Source organism: Periplaneta americana, chromosome 2 (genome assembly GCF_040183065.1).
Source record: "Periplaneta americana isolate PAMFEO1 chromosome 2, P.americana_PAMFEO1_priV1, whole genome shotgun sequence".
In the NCBI taxonomy this organism is placed as follows: domain Eukaryota; kingdom Metazoa; phylum Arthropoda; class Insecta; order Blattodea; family Blattidae; genus Periplaneta; species Periplaneta americana.
The window spans coordinates 147,397,452-147,415,402 of NC_091118.1; the positions used below are offsets into that span (position 1 = coordinate 147,397,452).

Genomic DNA, 17,951 nt, shown 5'->3' on the forward strand with positions numbered 1-17,951 from the left:
AAAATCCACATGTCATCCATGAAGCACCTATGCACCCGGTTAAAATCGGAGTTTGGTGCGCAATATCCGCACAGAGAATAGTGGGACCAATTTTTTTTAACCAGACTGCAGAGTACCGACTGATTTTCATGGAGTTTGTTGAGCAACTGGACGATGTAGAGCTGAGTCAAGGATATTTTCAGCAAGATGGCGCTACATGCCATACATCAAATGAATCCATGGAACTAATTGCAAGTTTCTTTGACGACCGAATAATTTCCAGGAACCTGTGGCCACCGAGATCTCCGGATTTGACAATGCCGGACTTCTTTCTATGGGGTTACTTAAAAGACAGGGTTTACGCCACACGTCTCCAGACACTGGACGATCTGAAGCACAACATCACACAGGAGATTCAAGCTGTTGACAACAGAGTGTTCCAACGAATGGCCAGTAACATGGAACGACGTGTTGAGTTGTGCCTTATGCAGGATGGAGGACATTTTCAACATTTGCTATAGAGGTAAATAATCTCCCAAAATTCCTCTACATTTTAGGTATAATAAGTTGTCGCCAGCAGAATTCGTTTTGAAACAATTAATGAAAGAAATGTGTCAGTTCTATATAAATCACTCTGTATTACCCGCTTGGATTCGAACTCTGGCTACTAGCGAGGAAAGCTCATGCTCTAGCCGTTCGTTTAACGAAGCGCCATAAAATAATAGTAAAACTTCTTGTACAAGATCGAATCTTCGCCAAATTAAGCGCTTCGCAAGACTTTACAAGACTTGCCGACACTTTACAAGTTTTATTGGCAAATCATTTAGGCTATACTTTAAAAGTTTTTGATTGTCTCGAAAGAAAGTAAGAGCATGCTCTAATTGATAAGACTTGACAATTCTTTGAAGGTATTGATCAATGGCATTCGAAAATATTATGGCTTCAAGAACCGAAACAAACATGGCTTCCTGCCCAGGAGAAGTTGTTTGTTTAGAAGTTAATTCAATTATGTGAATTTTTTAAGGTGTCAGTGATAATGTCATTTATTACTGTAATTAACATCAATTTTATTTTGTAATGCAAGCAGATATAATGCTAGAGATACATAAAGACAAGATGATATAAGTCAAGGTATTGAAATAAATAGTAATTTATTTTTGAGTATAAACAGCAAAGGATATATAATAAATCAGAGAAAATAAGTCAGAAATTAAATTAAATTAAATTAAATTTCTGACTTATTTTCTCTGATTTATTATATATGCTTTGCTGTTTATACTCAAAAATAAATTTCCATTTATTTCAATACCTTGGATTATATCATCTTGTCTTAATCTATGAAATCCATGTCTGTACACCGAGCGTTGTGAAATACCGCAATAAAATGAAGAAAAATAATGTGTGTGAGAAAATCGCAAGGCAGATATCTCTTGTAAGTGGCGTGGAAGAGAAGGCCTGATGGCCTTGGCACCATCAGTATAAATGAATTTATTATTATTATTATTATTATTATTATTATTATTATTATTATTATTATTATTATTATTATTATTAATGCATGTTATTATTAATGTAATTTTGAAGAATGAATATTCTAACCTATAACCTAGGCTAGTAATAATAATAATAATAATAATAATAATAATAATAATAATAATAATAATAATAATAACTAATAGTAAAAGCCGTAGATCCCCAGTGGGGCAAGACCTCCTGTTTGGGCAGGGATGATCTAAATATTTCGTTTTAAAACAATTTGCAATCGTAATATTCTTCATTTTAAGATATTGTACAATTAAGTAATAAAATTATTGTTTTGTATAGTGCAGTATTTACATATTTATATTGTAATATTTTGTAGATAGGCCTACATAGGTTTCAGTGAAGTTGAAGCACATGTTTCAAAATCTTGTCAAATCTTTAGCATTTTTTCAAAATATTGATCATTGTCCAATCTTAGACAATATTTGACAAGTTTCCTTGTAAATTATTAAATTAGAACAAAAATTTGATCTTGTACAATCAGCTTAAATTTTCCATTATAAATATAAAATGAATTTGATCAAGGACAAGCATTCTGTATCGGGCAACAATGGAAAGTTTTATAACTGAAGAATATTTTCTACTGCATAATTATGTATTCAATTAATGTTCCCTAAATTTGACATCAATTCTTCATCAGGCAGACCACTAGGTAGTCCTTTTGACATAAACACATCTTTAAAATCAGACCGACACTTGGGGTACTAGGACAGAAACGGCGATGTAACGTTCCAGGATGATCCATTCCGACATTATAACTTCGTGACTAATAAAACGTGGTCTCTTTCGATCAGATATACGAGTACGATGCGAGCATGACCTTCACGAGGTGCGGGTGGAGGCACGCGGCGACTGACGGCCATGTTGGGCTTGGGTGAAAATTTCCGGGCAGCATATCTCGCGACTTCGGTGTGCTAGAGCGTTGATTTTGGTGCCAAACGAAATATCTCGTCTAGATCTGCGATTTAAGCCTTACGTATTCACGTAAAAACGACGATAGTATTCCCGACACAGCCACACTCCGATTAATTTTCTTTCTTCGTAATGTTATCAGTTTTGGTGACTAGTGGTTAGTAGATCTAAGGTTAAGTGGGCCGAGGGCGATAAGTTTTAAAGGGAAACAAAATTCTTATCATGGCTTTCTCCGGGAAGGAAGTAGAGCTATGTGCCCATTTACGGCATATAACACATTTTTTACTCTACGCAAAACTTGTCGGTGATTTCTCGATCACGTTTAGTTTCAACAGTGTGTAATCTATTTAGTCGAAAATGTCATTAAATAAAATGAATGAGGTGGTGTGGTTGGCACCACGCTCCAACTGCCTTTTACCACCAGGGAAGGCCCGATACTCAATTTTACAGGGTGAGGTGGACGCCGGGACAGTTTTGAAACTTCTGCAACCGAAAAACCCCTCCACCACCCGAAATTAAATCTGGAACTTTTTAGTTCAAGCCCATCTAAGTGACTCAAATAGTAGAGGCACGGAATGTCTCTTTCGCTTACTCCAAAGGATTGTGGGTTCGAGCCCATATGTTTGTTGTGTTATTATTAGTTTCAGAAAAGAAAAAAGAATGAAGGAAACCAAAAAACTTTAGAAAAATGTTAAGTAAATAAATAATGATAAAATCAAGCATCTCTCGTCTCAATTAAATTGCTTTCCTCAGTACTCTAATTAAAAGAAAGAAAAAAATAAAAAAAATTCTTAGCCATTTCCTCTACCAATTGTGCTACCCGGCCGGGAAACACTACTACTACTACTACTACTACTACTACTACTACTACTACTACTACTACTACTACTACTACTACTACTACTACTACTACTACTACTACTACTACTACTTACTATTACTACTTACTACTATTACTTACTACTACTACTTACTACTACTTCTACTACTACTTACTACTACTTCTACTACTACTTACTACTACTACTACTACTACTTCTACTACTACTTACTACTTACTACTACTACTACTTACTACTATTACTTACTACTACTATTACTTACTACTACTACTACTTACTACTACTACTACTACTACTACTACTACTACTACTACTGCTGCTGCTACTACTACTACTACTACAAGGGTTTTAGTTGCTTGTCAGGGCATGCTAAAGATCCATATTTAGACTTAGAACAATGGAACTCCATGACGTGGATTGGCACAACATCGAGCTAACACATTGACAGTTTTTTCATTGAGACGAATATTGAATTGCCCCACATTTACTGTCTCAATGAATAATTAATATTGCCATACATTTTAAAATCAATATGCCAGTCCTTTCGCGTGTTATGGAAGTATTACAAGCTCTTAATTTATGGATCTATCATTAAGAAAATTAAAAATATCAAACGTACACACAATAGTTTAATCGTAATGGACGTATGGCAACTAGATGTTAGAGACTGAACACAATGTAATATTGAAGATGAATACACTTTCTATAGATTTTATTGTTTGAAAGTAGCAGGTTTTATTATTTTCCAGTCATGAAATGAGTTAGAATAGAGTCCATTAAGCTGTGACTAATGCATGTCCATTACTTTCTGATTTTACTTGTGATGATTAAAAATTCGTAAATTAAATTTATTTTGAAGAATGTACTTCACATAGCTGGAATGCTTTTATCTATTTATGGCAGCAATCACCTTTGAAGTCTGGAAAGAAATGAAGAAAACAGTTTAACTGGCAGTAATGTAAACGTTTTATCTATTAATTCTTCATAATTTGAAACTTCTTTGTGTTCTTTGAATTACCAGATAAGTAATTACTGATTAATTTGATTGATATGTACTTTTAGCAACTTCAAACGTACTGTACGTCAGATAATGACCAAAATCCATTACGTTTGAAGTGCATAATTTTAGAACGAACTATTTAATGATCTCATATGAACTAAGTGGTAGAGGTTCGGAGGTTTATCAAAGTCTTGTGCATTTATTTAGATCATTAGCTATGTAGTTTTTCCGAATGTACAACGCAGTGACCTTGAAATGGCGAGGAAAATAGTTTCAAATAAGACATAAATTTGTTGCACTGAAATGCATACAAGCGGATAATTTGTTTTTAGAAATAGGTACCTACAGCTTAAATGTGTGTACTTGATTCTTATTAGAATTATATAAGAAGTGTGTTATGAAACGTATTCATATTAGCATTTGAAGCACAGAATTAGTATCTAACTGTCACGTCTGCAGGGTAAAGTCTCTACAGGATTCCGTACTACGTCTTTACTAACAATTTGTGAAAAAATATGAACATTGAAGTTAGAGTAAGGCTCGAAAATAAAGGTCTATATGGATAGTCGTTAGCCAAACGTAATTAATAATGTTTACACTACTTTAATATTTCAAAATCTTACATTTAAAACAAAAGTAATAAACTCATTAACATTTTAATTTTGAAACTAGATTAAGATTTTGCTATAAAATTGGAACTAAGTGAAAACACAATTTTAAGCCTGTTTTTATTTTATCGCTTAATAAATATTCATTGTTTTTATTTAGAAATTCCGAAATTTATTATATTATTAAAATTAAAAAATATTTTTAAATGCTTATCAAACTGAAGAGAAGGTAGCAATATTAAGAAAGAATTGAAAATACATTGTTAGCAATGAATTTGTATAAAATATAGCATATTTCCGAATAATTTATTCGTAACGTGTTAAATGACTAAACAATCAATTTAATTGGATTTGGTTGCAACTGAATTAAAATAATTATAAAAAAACTGTCACAGAGCAAACAGAATTTTATTAATGCAACTTTTAAATTCATTTTAAGCACTTTAAAATAGAACTAAAATTGTTTCTCAAAAATAGGCTATATAGCTGTGAAAATATATTACGCAATAGAAGTTACTTCATAAATACGTATAAATGAAAGAATTTATGTTAAATAAAAAATTAAAATACACTACTTATTTTTGTAATTTTTACACTTTAAATTGACTTACGTTAAAAAGCAATGGATGTTACTCAAATTCTCTCTGTGTTATGGTGCGTACTTCAAACAATATCATGCGGCTTGAAGTTGCGTGTTGAGCATTCTTCAGGCCTGCGAGAGGAAATAAATAAGATGGTTATTGACATTGTACATAAACATTTTGAAAACCCTCACTGCGTTGGCCTCCTTTCTGAAGATAACAAAAGGAACGATTTAAACTACATTTCGTCCATTATTCCGGTGTTTCACATTGTAAGCCCTATAACAGAGCGTTTCAGTATACTGCTATTGCAATCTATGGACGCTAGTTGTTTGGGCTATGTAATACAAGCTTCTGAACCGGCGATTATGGTGAAGAAATTTGGCATGGCTTCTCGTAAATCATGCCAAAGACACAATAGACGATATTTATATCTACCTGTGGTCAGAGAAAAAGTGACAAATCTCAATTATTATAATCATGCCATTCAGACTATGTTTGAGATGAAGGAAATGACATTTATGCCTGACCTCGTTGTTGCAAGAATACTGACACTTAGTTCAAATACAGAATGTATGAACTTATTAAGTATTTCAAAAACAAATAATAAAATAAACAGTCTCAAACAGAATTCCAATAAGGGATTCCGAGACATTCGGAATGAAAGTTGCAATGCTGAGGAAAATAGCACATGGTTATCCAATTGGAATGCCGTAACGGGAAGTAAACAAATATACTTAGGAAATATTGAGAAGAATACAAATTTGGTGAAAGAAATTTGTACTAATACGTCAAATAAAACAAGATATCTTATTGAGTTTTTGACACACAAGTTTATTGGGTGCATTCCATCAACAGAAGTGAGACTGGGTGTTATAGGCGCAGAAAATTGGTCACTTACCTTCGATCTATTTCCGAGTAAAGTTAAAAATTTGTGGGGTAAGGAAATAGTTGTGGGGACTTTCGAATATGTGCCATACACTATTGTGGATCTGAAATCGAATTTACTTGACGGAATAGAATTCAGAATTGCAGCAGAAATAGCGAGGACACTTAATTTTACTTGGAAAATTGTTTTGGTAGAAGATGCTTTGTGGGGTGACGTGTGGGAAAACGGAAGTGGAAACGGACTGTCTGGATTGTTATCAGAGGGCACTGCAGATGTTGGAATCGGTAAGTGTGTGAGGCGTTCAGTATTAAATTTTAATTGAATTGGACACAGACGACGTTGTCAGTTCATAACTTCTTGCCAAATTAATCAGATCCAAAGAGACAGTTGCATGTGGAACAGATTTTATCTAAGTACAGTGGGTCTGATTCCGTTTCCATTCTGGTTGTTATTTTAGCATTTTTATATTTTTATGTAGGCCAGATATTTAATCATCCCTTATTAGTTTAAGTTTACCGTTGCATGTTATTTCCAATACCTGAAAGAATGTGGATATTCCATGTCACTTCCGATACCAAACATAATATCCGTTCTCAATTAATTAATTCCGTGTTATTTCCAATACCACTTGCTAGCATGACGTCACATAGCTACCTCCTGTAAACTCATGCTTCTGCTCTTCACGAATATTGTTGTTGCCTAGAATCGTTGCCTAGAGGGAAATGTTTACAAATACTCACAGAGAATGTTGAAGTGTTAAGTTTGTTAGTCGTTGTTCGTCTTCAAACATGAAAGTCGTTGACAAGTTAGTAACAAAAAAAAAAAAAAAAAAAAAAAAAAACCAAGCCATCTTATGTACATTAAGGTTATAAGTACAACGTAAGTAAACTAAATAAATCTACGACGAATGATTGTGTGAAAAATATTATAGTGTAAAATACAGAGAAAGAATTACAACAAACGAAAATCACCAAGTAGTATCTGTTGGTATTGAACACAGCTGTATTGCAGATGTAGCAAGATGTGATATAGAACAACGTAAATCCATATGTAAGAAAAGGGCACGAGAAGAAGTGACGTCCATGCCAGCTGTGTATAGGAAAGTATTTAATGAAATTTCGAGTTTAGGTTACGAGTTTGTGGCGAAAATTTCCCAATCCAATTCTCTAGTAGTCTACATTTCTGACTTTGTTCTAGATTAGCTGTGTTGTAGAATTATTTACTGTTTATGACATGTGTGTCAAAATATACGGTCATTGTGTTAAGCAATATTTGAAATGACAGTAATGGCAGGATCATAATCAGACAGTATTGGAAATTACTAGTTTTTAAGTAGAGTTGGAAATGTAAGTATTGGAACAAACATATATTCAAGTTTACATAGATTTTAGGAAAGAATGGATTTTGCGATTAATTTCATGTAACAGATTAAATCACTTTCATTTTCCCCCTTAAATGATTCCATATACATTGTGACATTCTGGTGAAAAAATATGTTGCAGGATCAATGTACTTGTGGTACCACAAGTATTTATACTTCGACTATACTTTCCCCTATTCGAGGAGCATTGTAACGTGCCTGCTGCCGAAACCTCACTTACTGCCAGGTTGGAAGATACCTACACTGCCTTTCAACGTGAACATATGGAAGTCTATCTTTGCTTCACTGTGCCTTTCTGCTGCGGCAATCTACTTTGTGAGCAAGGTTTCCCGTAAATATTTAGGTCAGTGACTGCACTTTATGTGTATACTGTGCCGTTGGTTTTTAGTGCTATTTTCTGTAAGCACATTTGATAGAATTTTCTCCTTAATTTCTTACATTGCTTCTCACTATCTGTTTTCCTCTTCTTGTTCTTCTCCATTTTTCTAAGATTCAAAGATACGTCTTCCACAGACAAAACTTCCAAACATTATTTTGGCCATTGTATTTAATGTACAGTTTTTTTAAGCCTTGGTTTTTCTGAAACGACGCATGCGAAGTACGAGGTGCGAGGCTCGCCTCGCACAAATCCGGACCACAGGACAGATGGTGAGTGGTTTCTATAGCTGTGAGGTGCGCAGACCTCGCATCTCGCAGTTATAGAAACCACTCACTGATTTTTTTCGTGAATAAGGATGTTGTATTAAACATATTTCAAAGTCTTGTAGGTATCATGAACGTGATGTAGTTTGAATTAGCATTATACGAGGCGCATCCAGAAAGTAAGTTTCCCTATTTAAAAAAAAAAAGAACACACACTTTCAGGAAAACATTTATTGGCAACAGGTACAGCAATGTTTCAGCTATTTTTCAACATAGCCACCATCAGAATTGAGACACTTGTCGTATCGTGAACTCAACGTTTGTATCCCTCTGTCGTAGATCTCTGCCGCCTGTGAATGGAACCAGCGTGTGACAGACGTCTTCAGCTCTTCGTCGTTGCCAAAACGCTCACCGGAGGACAGGAATTTCTTGAGAGAGAGAGAGAGAGAGAGAGAGAGAGAGAGAGAGAGGGAGATGGAGAGGGGGAGGCGATGGGAGGGGGAGGGGAGGGAGGGGAGAGGGGGAGGGGGAGAGAGAGATGAATTTCAATTGGGGCAATGCTTTGTGCATTAAAGAACTTTATCACCGACCGAACCTCGCAGGCGGCGGGAGAAGGAATAAGAGCCTCCATTTCGGACCACTGCTGCCACGCTACTGGCAACAGGCGGGACCTGTCCGGCTGGCATATGATTGATACGTCATAGATCTGTTACGCATGCGCAATTGACACGGCTAACTACGTTTACTTTCAAGGGGAAAAAATCGGGAAACTTACTTTCTGGATGCGCCTCGTATATGTAAAGAACCTATGTAAGGGGAACACAAACCAGGAGAAGAAGAAGAGTGAGGCCATTTACATTTCGTTCTGAAATAAGTAATGTTTATGATGAAGTTTTGACAGGTCAACAACGCATTGCAAATGTCGTTGAAGATTGGAACAATAGATTTCAACGTAAAATTGTCGCACACCACTCGTAAATTTGGAAATTCATGGAGTTCAGTAGGAAAGCCAAAAATAAATAACGAAATTGCCATTATGTAGTTGGTTAGTGGCCTTCGAAATATGAGTTATCTTATTGAAAAGTCATATATTCTGATTTTACAACAAGTAGAGCAAACAGTTTAGAATTACTATGCATATACAAGGATGAAGATGACAGAAAATTATCTGCGGAATATTAGCTATCGTCTCAAGTTTTATAAAGTTAAGGAAATAGAAGATACGGAGATGCAACGAAATTAGTAAAATTATGTGGCTCTAATAGCCTATACGGAAGAATACAATGAGGTGAAACGTGAATTTTCTTAAGCTTTTGAGTTGATCTTTGAAGATTTGTACTGATATCATACTGAATAAATGAGTTGCCTAAGTAGCCCTTGTATGAAGTTTCATCTAAAATTATATTAATTATTACAATTTTTTGTAAATTGAAATTGTATTTTGAAGAATCACTACTCCTCCTAGAAATTACAAAATGATTGCCTGAAATTAGCTTCACTTACCTTTCAAACACTTCGTAACATAACTTGCTATTAGGCTATTTATTATTTTCAGATTATTCCTTAGTAGCTAAGAAAAGTTATTTGATATAGTCAAATATAAAAAAGGGGAAAAAAATTATTATATCTAACAAAAAAAAAAATCCAAAAATCTTGTGAGTTAAAGAAAAACTTGATAACAAGCTTTATTAAGCATACTTTTAAAAATACCCGCAAAAAGTCATGTACATAGTACAAAATTTAGGGAAGGAAATAGAAGAAAATAAGACAGAAAAAAATAAAAAACCAAAGAGAATGAAGGGAAAAGAGAGGATAATGAAACAGGACTAAAGGGAAGGTCTCAGATAACGAAAGGAAGATGATATGTACAAGGAGGAAAAGACAGAGAAGGAACAGGTAGCATAAGAAAGGAAGGAAAAGGTGAAATAAAAACAAAATTGAGAGAGAAAGAGAGAGAAATAGATAATGGAAAAGGGAGTAAAAGAAAAGAAGCAGAGGAAGAATCAGAAAAAAGGTAAAATAAAAGAAATTAGGTTACTATTAGAACGGGAGGAAATGAAGAAAGAAAGTTGTTCTAACTTCAGCGAAAAAGTAAATAGAAATAAAAGAATGGAGTAAAAGAAAACTAACATAAGAAGAGAAAAGTTGACATAGAATAGAATAGAATGTTTTATTTTCGCTGGCAGAGTTAAGGCTATAAGGCTTTCTCTTCAACTCAACTAGCCTTAATCAATACAATAGTGGGATACATATTTAAATTATGAATATTTACAATACACTAAAGATTCTCCAGCAATATTCTTCCGTTAAATTTTAGCGACAAGTGCATGTTTATTTAATTTGAGATAAAGCCTATACGAAAAAGTAATAACTTAACTAATGTAATTCAATTCACTCTACATGCAATATATTAGACGTTGGAAAAAGTATGAGAAACACTGTTACATAAGGCATTCATTTATTCCGCTTTCAATGTTATTTTGAATCCTCTCACCTCGTAGAATCTCTTTGTTTTGATAGTTTAGTGATATTTTATCTGTATTTTAAGCAGAATGCAATTCTATTATACACATACACAAACATACGTACATACGAGTATATACAGAGTGAACCGTAAGTAATGTTATTTATTTCAGGAGCTTATTATTTGAGATATTTCAAACAAAAAAGTTTACTATAATTTTGCTCGTTTTTGCTTCCTTTTTGAGATAAAGATTGTTTTATATGAAATATTTCATGGCGTATTTTTGGGAAGCCATTGATTTAATTCCAAATATGGTCAGGAAATTTAAGATAATAAATGATTTAGTTTTGTCTTTAATGTACAGAAATCTGATCCGACAATAAATGTAACTTTCTAAAATTCCTTTGCAGAATGAAAGTTACATTCATTCGGATCAAATTTCTGCACATCTAAAGGATAAAACTAAATTATTTCAATCACTTATTATCACAATACACTGATCTCTGAATTTTACTGAGCATATTGGGAATTAAATCAATGGCTTTCCGAAAACATGCCATGAAATGGTTCATATGTAACAATTTTCTCGCAAACGGTTTGTTTGTGGACCCATGTTTACTGAGATTTTTTTGCTTCTATTATGGTGTACTTTCAACCGTGTAAGTTTGCGCCATCCTTTTTTATACACCTTGTATCGAAAAGTCCCTCCGCAGCTCTATTAGTTCTAGTAACACTAGAATGCAACACTGTAGAAAGTTGGCACTGCTCCATTCATTCCGGTTTGATAACGTCACACCCCCAGTCCATCATATGCTTAGAGGTCAGTGCTGTCACTTGAATTCTGTACCAAATACATTTGAATTCTCTGCCTAGTGGATTCTCGGCTACACAAGCACTGCGGAGAGACTTCTTGATCGCAGTATATATTAATTGCATGCTATTCTAATGTTTTGTGTGATTATAATATCTAAAATTTAATTCTCATCGATTATTGTTTTCGTATTTTTATAAATCTTATTACATTTGAAATTTTGCACACGTTGTTTTGTTTTCTGTCAGTAACTGATCAGGTTCTCAAACTACGTAGAGAAAACAATTATGTTCATATTATTTATGAAATGAAAGTACCTTTCAAAACTCTATTCTCACTTCGCCTTACAGGTGATCAACATTGCAGAAACGAGCTTTCAATTCTGGATGTGTTTTTCCAAACATGGAGGTTGCTGGTTCTGCAAGTCCCGAATTTGAAAAGAGAGGACTCGATTCATGCTCCCCTGCGACTTTTAATTTCGTGGCTCGTAGTCCTGTTCAGTTTACTTACCGCCATGTACAGCGGGGGACTAGCTTCTGTCCTCACAGTGCCGAGGTAACCAGTGCAGTAGGGTTTGTCACGTACTGTCAATGTATAAAACATACAAATAGCCCTACAGTAGAATTTCTCGTATTCGGCAACTATTGGATAAAACCAATGCCGGATAACCAATCTCTTCGGTTAATTTGAAAATCATTTTACAGATTATTAAAACATATTGGTACACTCGTGAAGAGGTGCCGCCATCTTGCAACTCTATTTTCAAACCTTCGTGGATCAATAACTTGTTATCTCATAAGTTTTAGAAACTAAGGTCATGAATTAGCTGTTCTAAAAAAATATGGTTTATTTAACGACACTCGCAACTCCAAAGGTTATATCAACGTCGCCGGTGTGCCGGAATTTTGTCCCGTAAGAGTTCTTTTACATGCTATTAAATCTACTGACATGAGCCTGTCGCACTTAAACACACTTAAATTCTATCGACCGGGAACAGCTTTCTTCCTCTATGCATCCACTACAACTGATTACATGAGAGTGATTGATATGCCTTAACATTTAGCAGAGTATGCGGATGAAAAAGATGCTGCCCTTTATCACCAATATTTGACGGTTCTTCGTAAAACAGCAATTGGCCTTATTGGTCTACATGGCCTTATTTGTCTCACTTACCTTACAACAAGAATTATTGTAATGATGTCCTCACGACATCATTGTTATGATCATGGAAATCGTAATTGTCATCATTGTCATCATAATCGTAAAAACAATATTGTGTCTGTCTTTTCTAATTTACAATTTACAATTTACAATTTATTTACAATTTACATTTGAATTTACATTTGGATAGATACCTGAAATGAGCATATGCTCGTGCTCGGGTACAGTCCAGTAGTCTATATAAATTTTACAGGGTTCAAATAATAATGCTGATGATATAAAATAATAGTAACAATAATAATAATAATAATAATAATAATAATAATAATAATAATAATAATAATAGTTATAAAACAAAAATATTTACAATAATAAAATAAATACTAAGACTGATAAAATAAAATATAAAACCACTAGCGAGAGTTAACACAACTTAAATAAGCATATAATAACCGGAAAAAATGACAAACTCGAAAATCAACAGAAAAGTTCGTTGTATCGCAGACGACAGCAACCGCCGTATTGACATTGTGTTGTGCATCAATGGTAGTAGTGGGGAGCTGAAAGTCTACGTTACTGCCGTTCTCTTCGAATCTTCTCGTACAATCATGGGAAGTTAATGCTGTAAAAACAAAATGTCTACGAGTCAAACTGTTCATTATTACCAGGATAAATACAAATAATACTGAAATATATTAATCGAGTTTCAGTTATAGATCTCTCCTTTTGTGCAAGAGGTATCATATCAAAATATTTTATGAATGGCGGGGAAAATATAAATTTCAATAACTTTCTAGTGACAAGTACAATCAAGTGTATCTGTGGCTATGCTAAGGAATCATTTATTGGAGATATACACTGTTATTAATTAAGAAAATGATCTATTTATATTTATTACAATGTTTTATCTTATAGGTTACATGCATCAGATAAATACAATAAAAATTAGTACCATATAATGCTAGTAACACTTTAAAAAATTATAATAAAAATTATCAAATATCATACAAACATTTTCACTTTAAAAACATTTTCATGGTACGATATAAAAGACACGTGTCCACAAGTCAGGCTGATTCGGCCTTGTTTTGTGGTCAGCAAGACGCTGCGGCACTCGGATGCTAGTTATTGTTTTAATAACTTATTTTACTGATGTACTTACTTTAAATACCTAATAGCAATAATAAAATTGTACTCACCATTACAACAGATGATCGAAGTGTTCGCCCTCTGCTGTTTTGAACATGCGTCAGTTCTGTTGAAAAAATTGCGAGAAACTGAGTGAACCGGAAATCAAGATAGCGGCCGCCGACTTTGGTTACGCCGGGGACTTTGTTCGGTCTGATTGGCTGGTTGTTTTTCCCGAGGTTTCCCCCAGCCGTGAGGCGGATGGCGAGTGGTCCTCGGCCTCACCTCACTTCATCTCGCCAAGAAATTGTAATATTGTAAAATTTTGACTTGTTCCACATCTTAAAGCTTCAATGCTAATATAAGATCTATGGATTAAAATAAATGAAATGAAAATGAAATGTTACCGATCAATCTAACTGCCTGACACCCGATATTTCATTAACTTTGTTAGATCTTCCTGTGTCGATTTAGCCTATATTTCCATCGGCATACTAATTTAAAATTCAGCTATTTTCGACAACCTGTCAATTAGTAAATCATTTAGTATACATTTTTTTAAACATATTTATATGTTTATTAATATTTGGTAGCATTAAAGTCTTCTATATAACTCTTGTACATTTTTGCAGAGCTCAAAGACATTTCCACTTTTATATTATCAGAATTCGTTTGAAACTTTTCATAAGAAAAGAAAGATGCAGAACATTAATATTAGGTGCTTAACTCTCCTTAAGTGAGGATAATTACATTTTTATAAACCAGACTCTTATATTTTACAATGAATTAGGTAATAAATCCAAATTTTGAAAGGATACTAAAATACATGCCATCTGATTGACAGATTCGAAGAGCCAATAGACACCATGTACGAATTGGCACGTAGCGGTATCATTTGGGCAGCACCACACGAAGCGTATATATATTCTATCAAGGACTCAGAGGACTATTATCTGCAAGAAGTCACTCGTAACTTCAGAGTTCTGACTAGAGAAGCGTTGGTGAAGACATCTCTCAGTGGCGATAAAGGAATTGCTGTGGAGCGACTTACCGCTGGTGAGGACTGGGCTTCATTTTTAATTAGTGTAGGAGAGAAAGTATTGCGATGTTTAAAAATATGTAAGTCTTTCAGAATCCCTGCAATCTAAAAATGGTTTTGAGCATTCTTTCCTATAATATTTTAATAATGATTTGTTTTTTGAAATTAATACGAAATTGCGTGGTCTCTAGTCAATGAGGTAAGTGACTCGTCGCAGTTGATAAAGCGTCGTAAAATAACCAATTACAAGAAGTTACTCGTCGACTGCAATACAAAACAAGTAAACGCGAACAACTAATGTACAGTATATACTGGGTGTTCATTTCAAAGTGTGTGATGACGTCACTGTTGTGAGTCACCGATTTGAAGCGAGTTTCAGAGAAGTTGCCTATTATTAAAGGCGTTCAATCTGAACTTGAGAACGTGTGCGGTATAACTTGAACGTCGTAGCAACAGATGGCGGTCTGTACGGTCTGTGTGCTACCATAACCTCTTTCGAACTGTGTTTTGCGCGGGCAAGTCGTACGCAGGGTATTTATTATCATCGGTTGCGTACGGCAACAATCCACAATACAAATCAAATGCTCCGTGTTCATGTTGACCGTCGAAGTTAATGTCAACAAAATATACTGTACGTAAGTAATCGTCTTAACCCTCTCCACATATCCCGACAGTACGAAAAAACTCGCCTCAGTACGTGTTTTCAAACAGTTCACATTCCTGCCACTACCGGCGTTACCGTACGTATCGGTAAGTACTCTTCTGAATGAACGCCGTACTTGCTAGACAACTTCTCTGGCACATAGGTAATACGCCTCTGCGGAAATGTAGGAAGATTGAATTCTCTAGGCTCATCGGCTAGCCACATGACGACATACAGCGAGCCATAACACACTTTGAACTGAGCACGCAGTATACTTCAAATTATTGATGAAAATATATATAGCAATTGACTTATCTGAACATCAAAAGAATTGTAAAATAATGTACAATAATATTCACTATTTTAATTAATATTTGAGGAGAAAAATTCGCTTCGTCGCCGAGGATCGAACTCGGGACCTTGGTTCAATGTACCAAGCGCTCTGACCACTGAGCTACGCCGAATTCAATCCACAGCACCGGACCGAACCTTCCTCCTTGAATGTTTTCCTTTTGGCCTGACTCCAAGTTAGGCATATATGTTGACGTATATGTCCAATGTCAACTGCTATTATATTACGCTTGGTACGTAGAACCAAGGACCCGGGTTCGATCCCCGGCGCCGGAGCGAATTTTTCTCCTCAAATATTAATTGTCAATATTACAGATATTATTCTGTAGGACAAATTAATAATATCTTTAATAATGTACAGTAGTTCAAAGGAACACTACCCACGCCGACTTATATTGTACACAGTAGAGGGATTCTAGAACACATTTAACCTGAAACCACTTGCCTCTCTTCCATCGGACACTAAATTTCGCTCTCTGATTATTAGTAATGGATTTCACTAGTTTCCTGTATTATGTTTTGAATTAATCAGAGTTTATTCTAACATCCTGTTAGTGTGATTTCAAATGACAGTTTTTACTAATTTTAAGTTGGTCGTCGTGTTTTACCATAAATGTTTCATTTGCGTGTTCCCCCTTCACGTCTTCTCAAGGGTCTACCATCTCTTTTTCTTATGGACTCGAACTTTAGTATTAACTTAGGAAAACTGGTTTCTGGGATTGTTTGAGTGTGTTTAAACTTGAGTCTGTGTGTTTTATGATTAATTTCTAATTGTTCCGAGAAATTAATGTTAGATTATACTGGATTTACATCATTATCAATTGAAATAGTATGAGACAACTACTGGGTGTTCATTTAAAAGTGTGTCATGACGTCACTGTTGATGAGTCAGCGATTTGAAGCGAGTTTCAGCTTTTGTGTCAGAGAAGTTGCTTATTATTCAAGGCGTTCGATCTGAAATTAACGTGTAGGTATAACTTGAACGTCGTAGCAACAGATGGCGGTCTGTCTACCAAAACCTCTTTCGAACTGTGTTTTGCTCGGGCAAGTCGTACGCAGGGTATTTGTTATCATCGGTTGCGTACGGCAACATTCCACAATACAAATCAAATGTTCCGTGTCCATGTTGACCGTCCAAGTTAATGTCAACAAATACGTAAGTAATCGTCTTAACCCTCCCCCCATATCCAGACAGTAAGAAAAAAACTCACCTCAGTACCTACATTTTTCTTAACAGTTCACATTCCTGCCACTACCGGCGTTACCGTACGTATCGGTAAGTACTCTTCTGAATGAACGCCGTACTTGCTAAGCAACTTCTCTGGCACATAAGTAATACACCTCTGCGGAAGTGTAGGAAGATTGAATTCTCTAGGCTCATCGACTAGCCACATGACGAGACACAGCGAGCCATGACACACTTTGAACTGAACACCCAGTAGTTTACTCTTTATATGAACTGGATAATTACCGATAGATTTTGATAGTAATTGTGATTCGAATTACCGATTAAATAATCTTTTCAAACTTATGTTACTTTTATAATTATTGTAATGAGACTTTCTGCGTTAACTTCACAGATCACTACGTTATCGACAAATACATCAATGAGACTTCAATTTCTAATTTCCGCATTATGAAACACAAAGTTTACTGGGGATACAATGCTATGACCGCAAGGAAAAGTTCTCCTCTCTTGGAGTCTATGAACCGTGTGATCCACAAGCTGGTGGACAGCGGCATCGTGCTATACTGGGAGGGCGAGGTCTCTCGTACCTACATGTCACAGCGAAGTCAACAGGCTGTCAGACAGAGTGAAGCTATCAACACGGCAGGATTTGAACCCAAGACCCTGAGGCTGACTCATGTTCAAGGTCCATTTGTGCTCCTTGCATTAGGCCTTATTGTAGCAATATCAGTGTTCATTTTAGAGTTGCTGTCCTTTAATGTTTTCAGAAAACCGGTTAATTACAACTAG

General features: G+C 35.0%; 1 protein-coding gene and 1 non-coding gene across 2 annotated transcripts; one reads left to right on the forward strand and one right to left on the reverse strand.

Annotated features, from left to right (window-relative positions):
* The first annotated feature begins 296 nt into the window (after positions 1-296).
* LOC138695197 (ionotropic receptor 40a-like) lies at positions 297-17,951 on the forward strand. The gene is made up of 6 exons (XM_069819656.1): positions 297-432; positions 6,548-6,637; positions 7,856-8,077; positions 12,002-12,206; positions 14,785-14,996; positions 17,554-17,951. Exons 1-6 carry the CDS (start codon positions 297-299, stop codon positions 17,949-17,951), a joined length of 1,263 nt encoding a protein of 420 aa, XP_069675757.1.
* TRNAN-AUU (transfer RNA asparagine (anticodon AUU)) lies at positions 16,014-16,086 on the reverse strand. The gene has a single exon. It is a non-coding gene; the product is annotated as a tRNA-Asn (tRNA).

Excerpts from the sequence above, each read along its gene's own strand:
- LOC138695197 (XM_069819656.1), top strand. The coding sequence starts at position 297 with ATGCCGGACTTCTTTCTATGGGGTTACTTAAAAGACAGGGTTTACGCC. Across the intron at positions 6,638-7,855 it reads CACTGCAGATGTTGGAATCG|GATCAATGTACTTGTGGTAC; the intron begins GTAAGTGTGTGA and ends AATATGTTGCAG. Across the intron at positions 8,078-12,001 it reads GGTTTCCCGTAAATATTTAG|GTGATCAACATTGCAGAAAC; the intron begins GTCAGTGACTGC and ends TTCGCCTTACAG.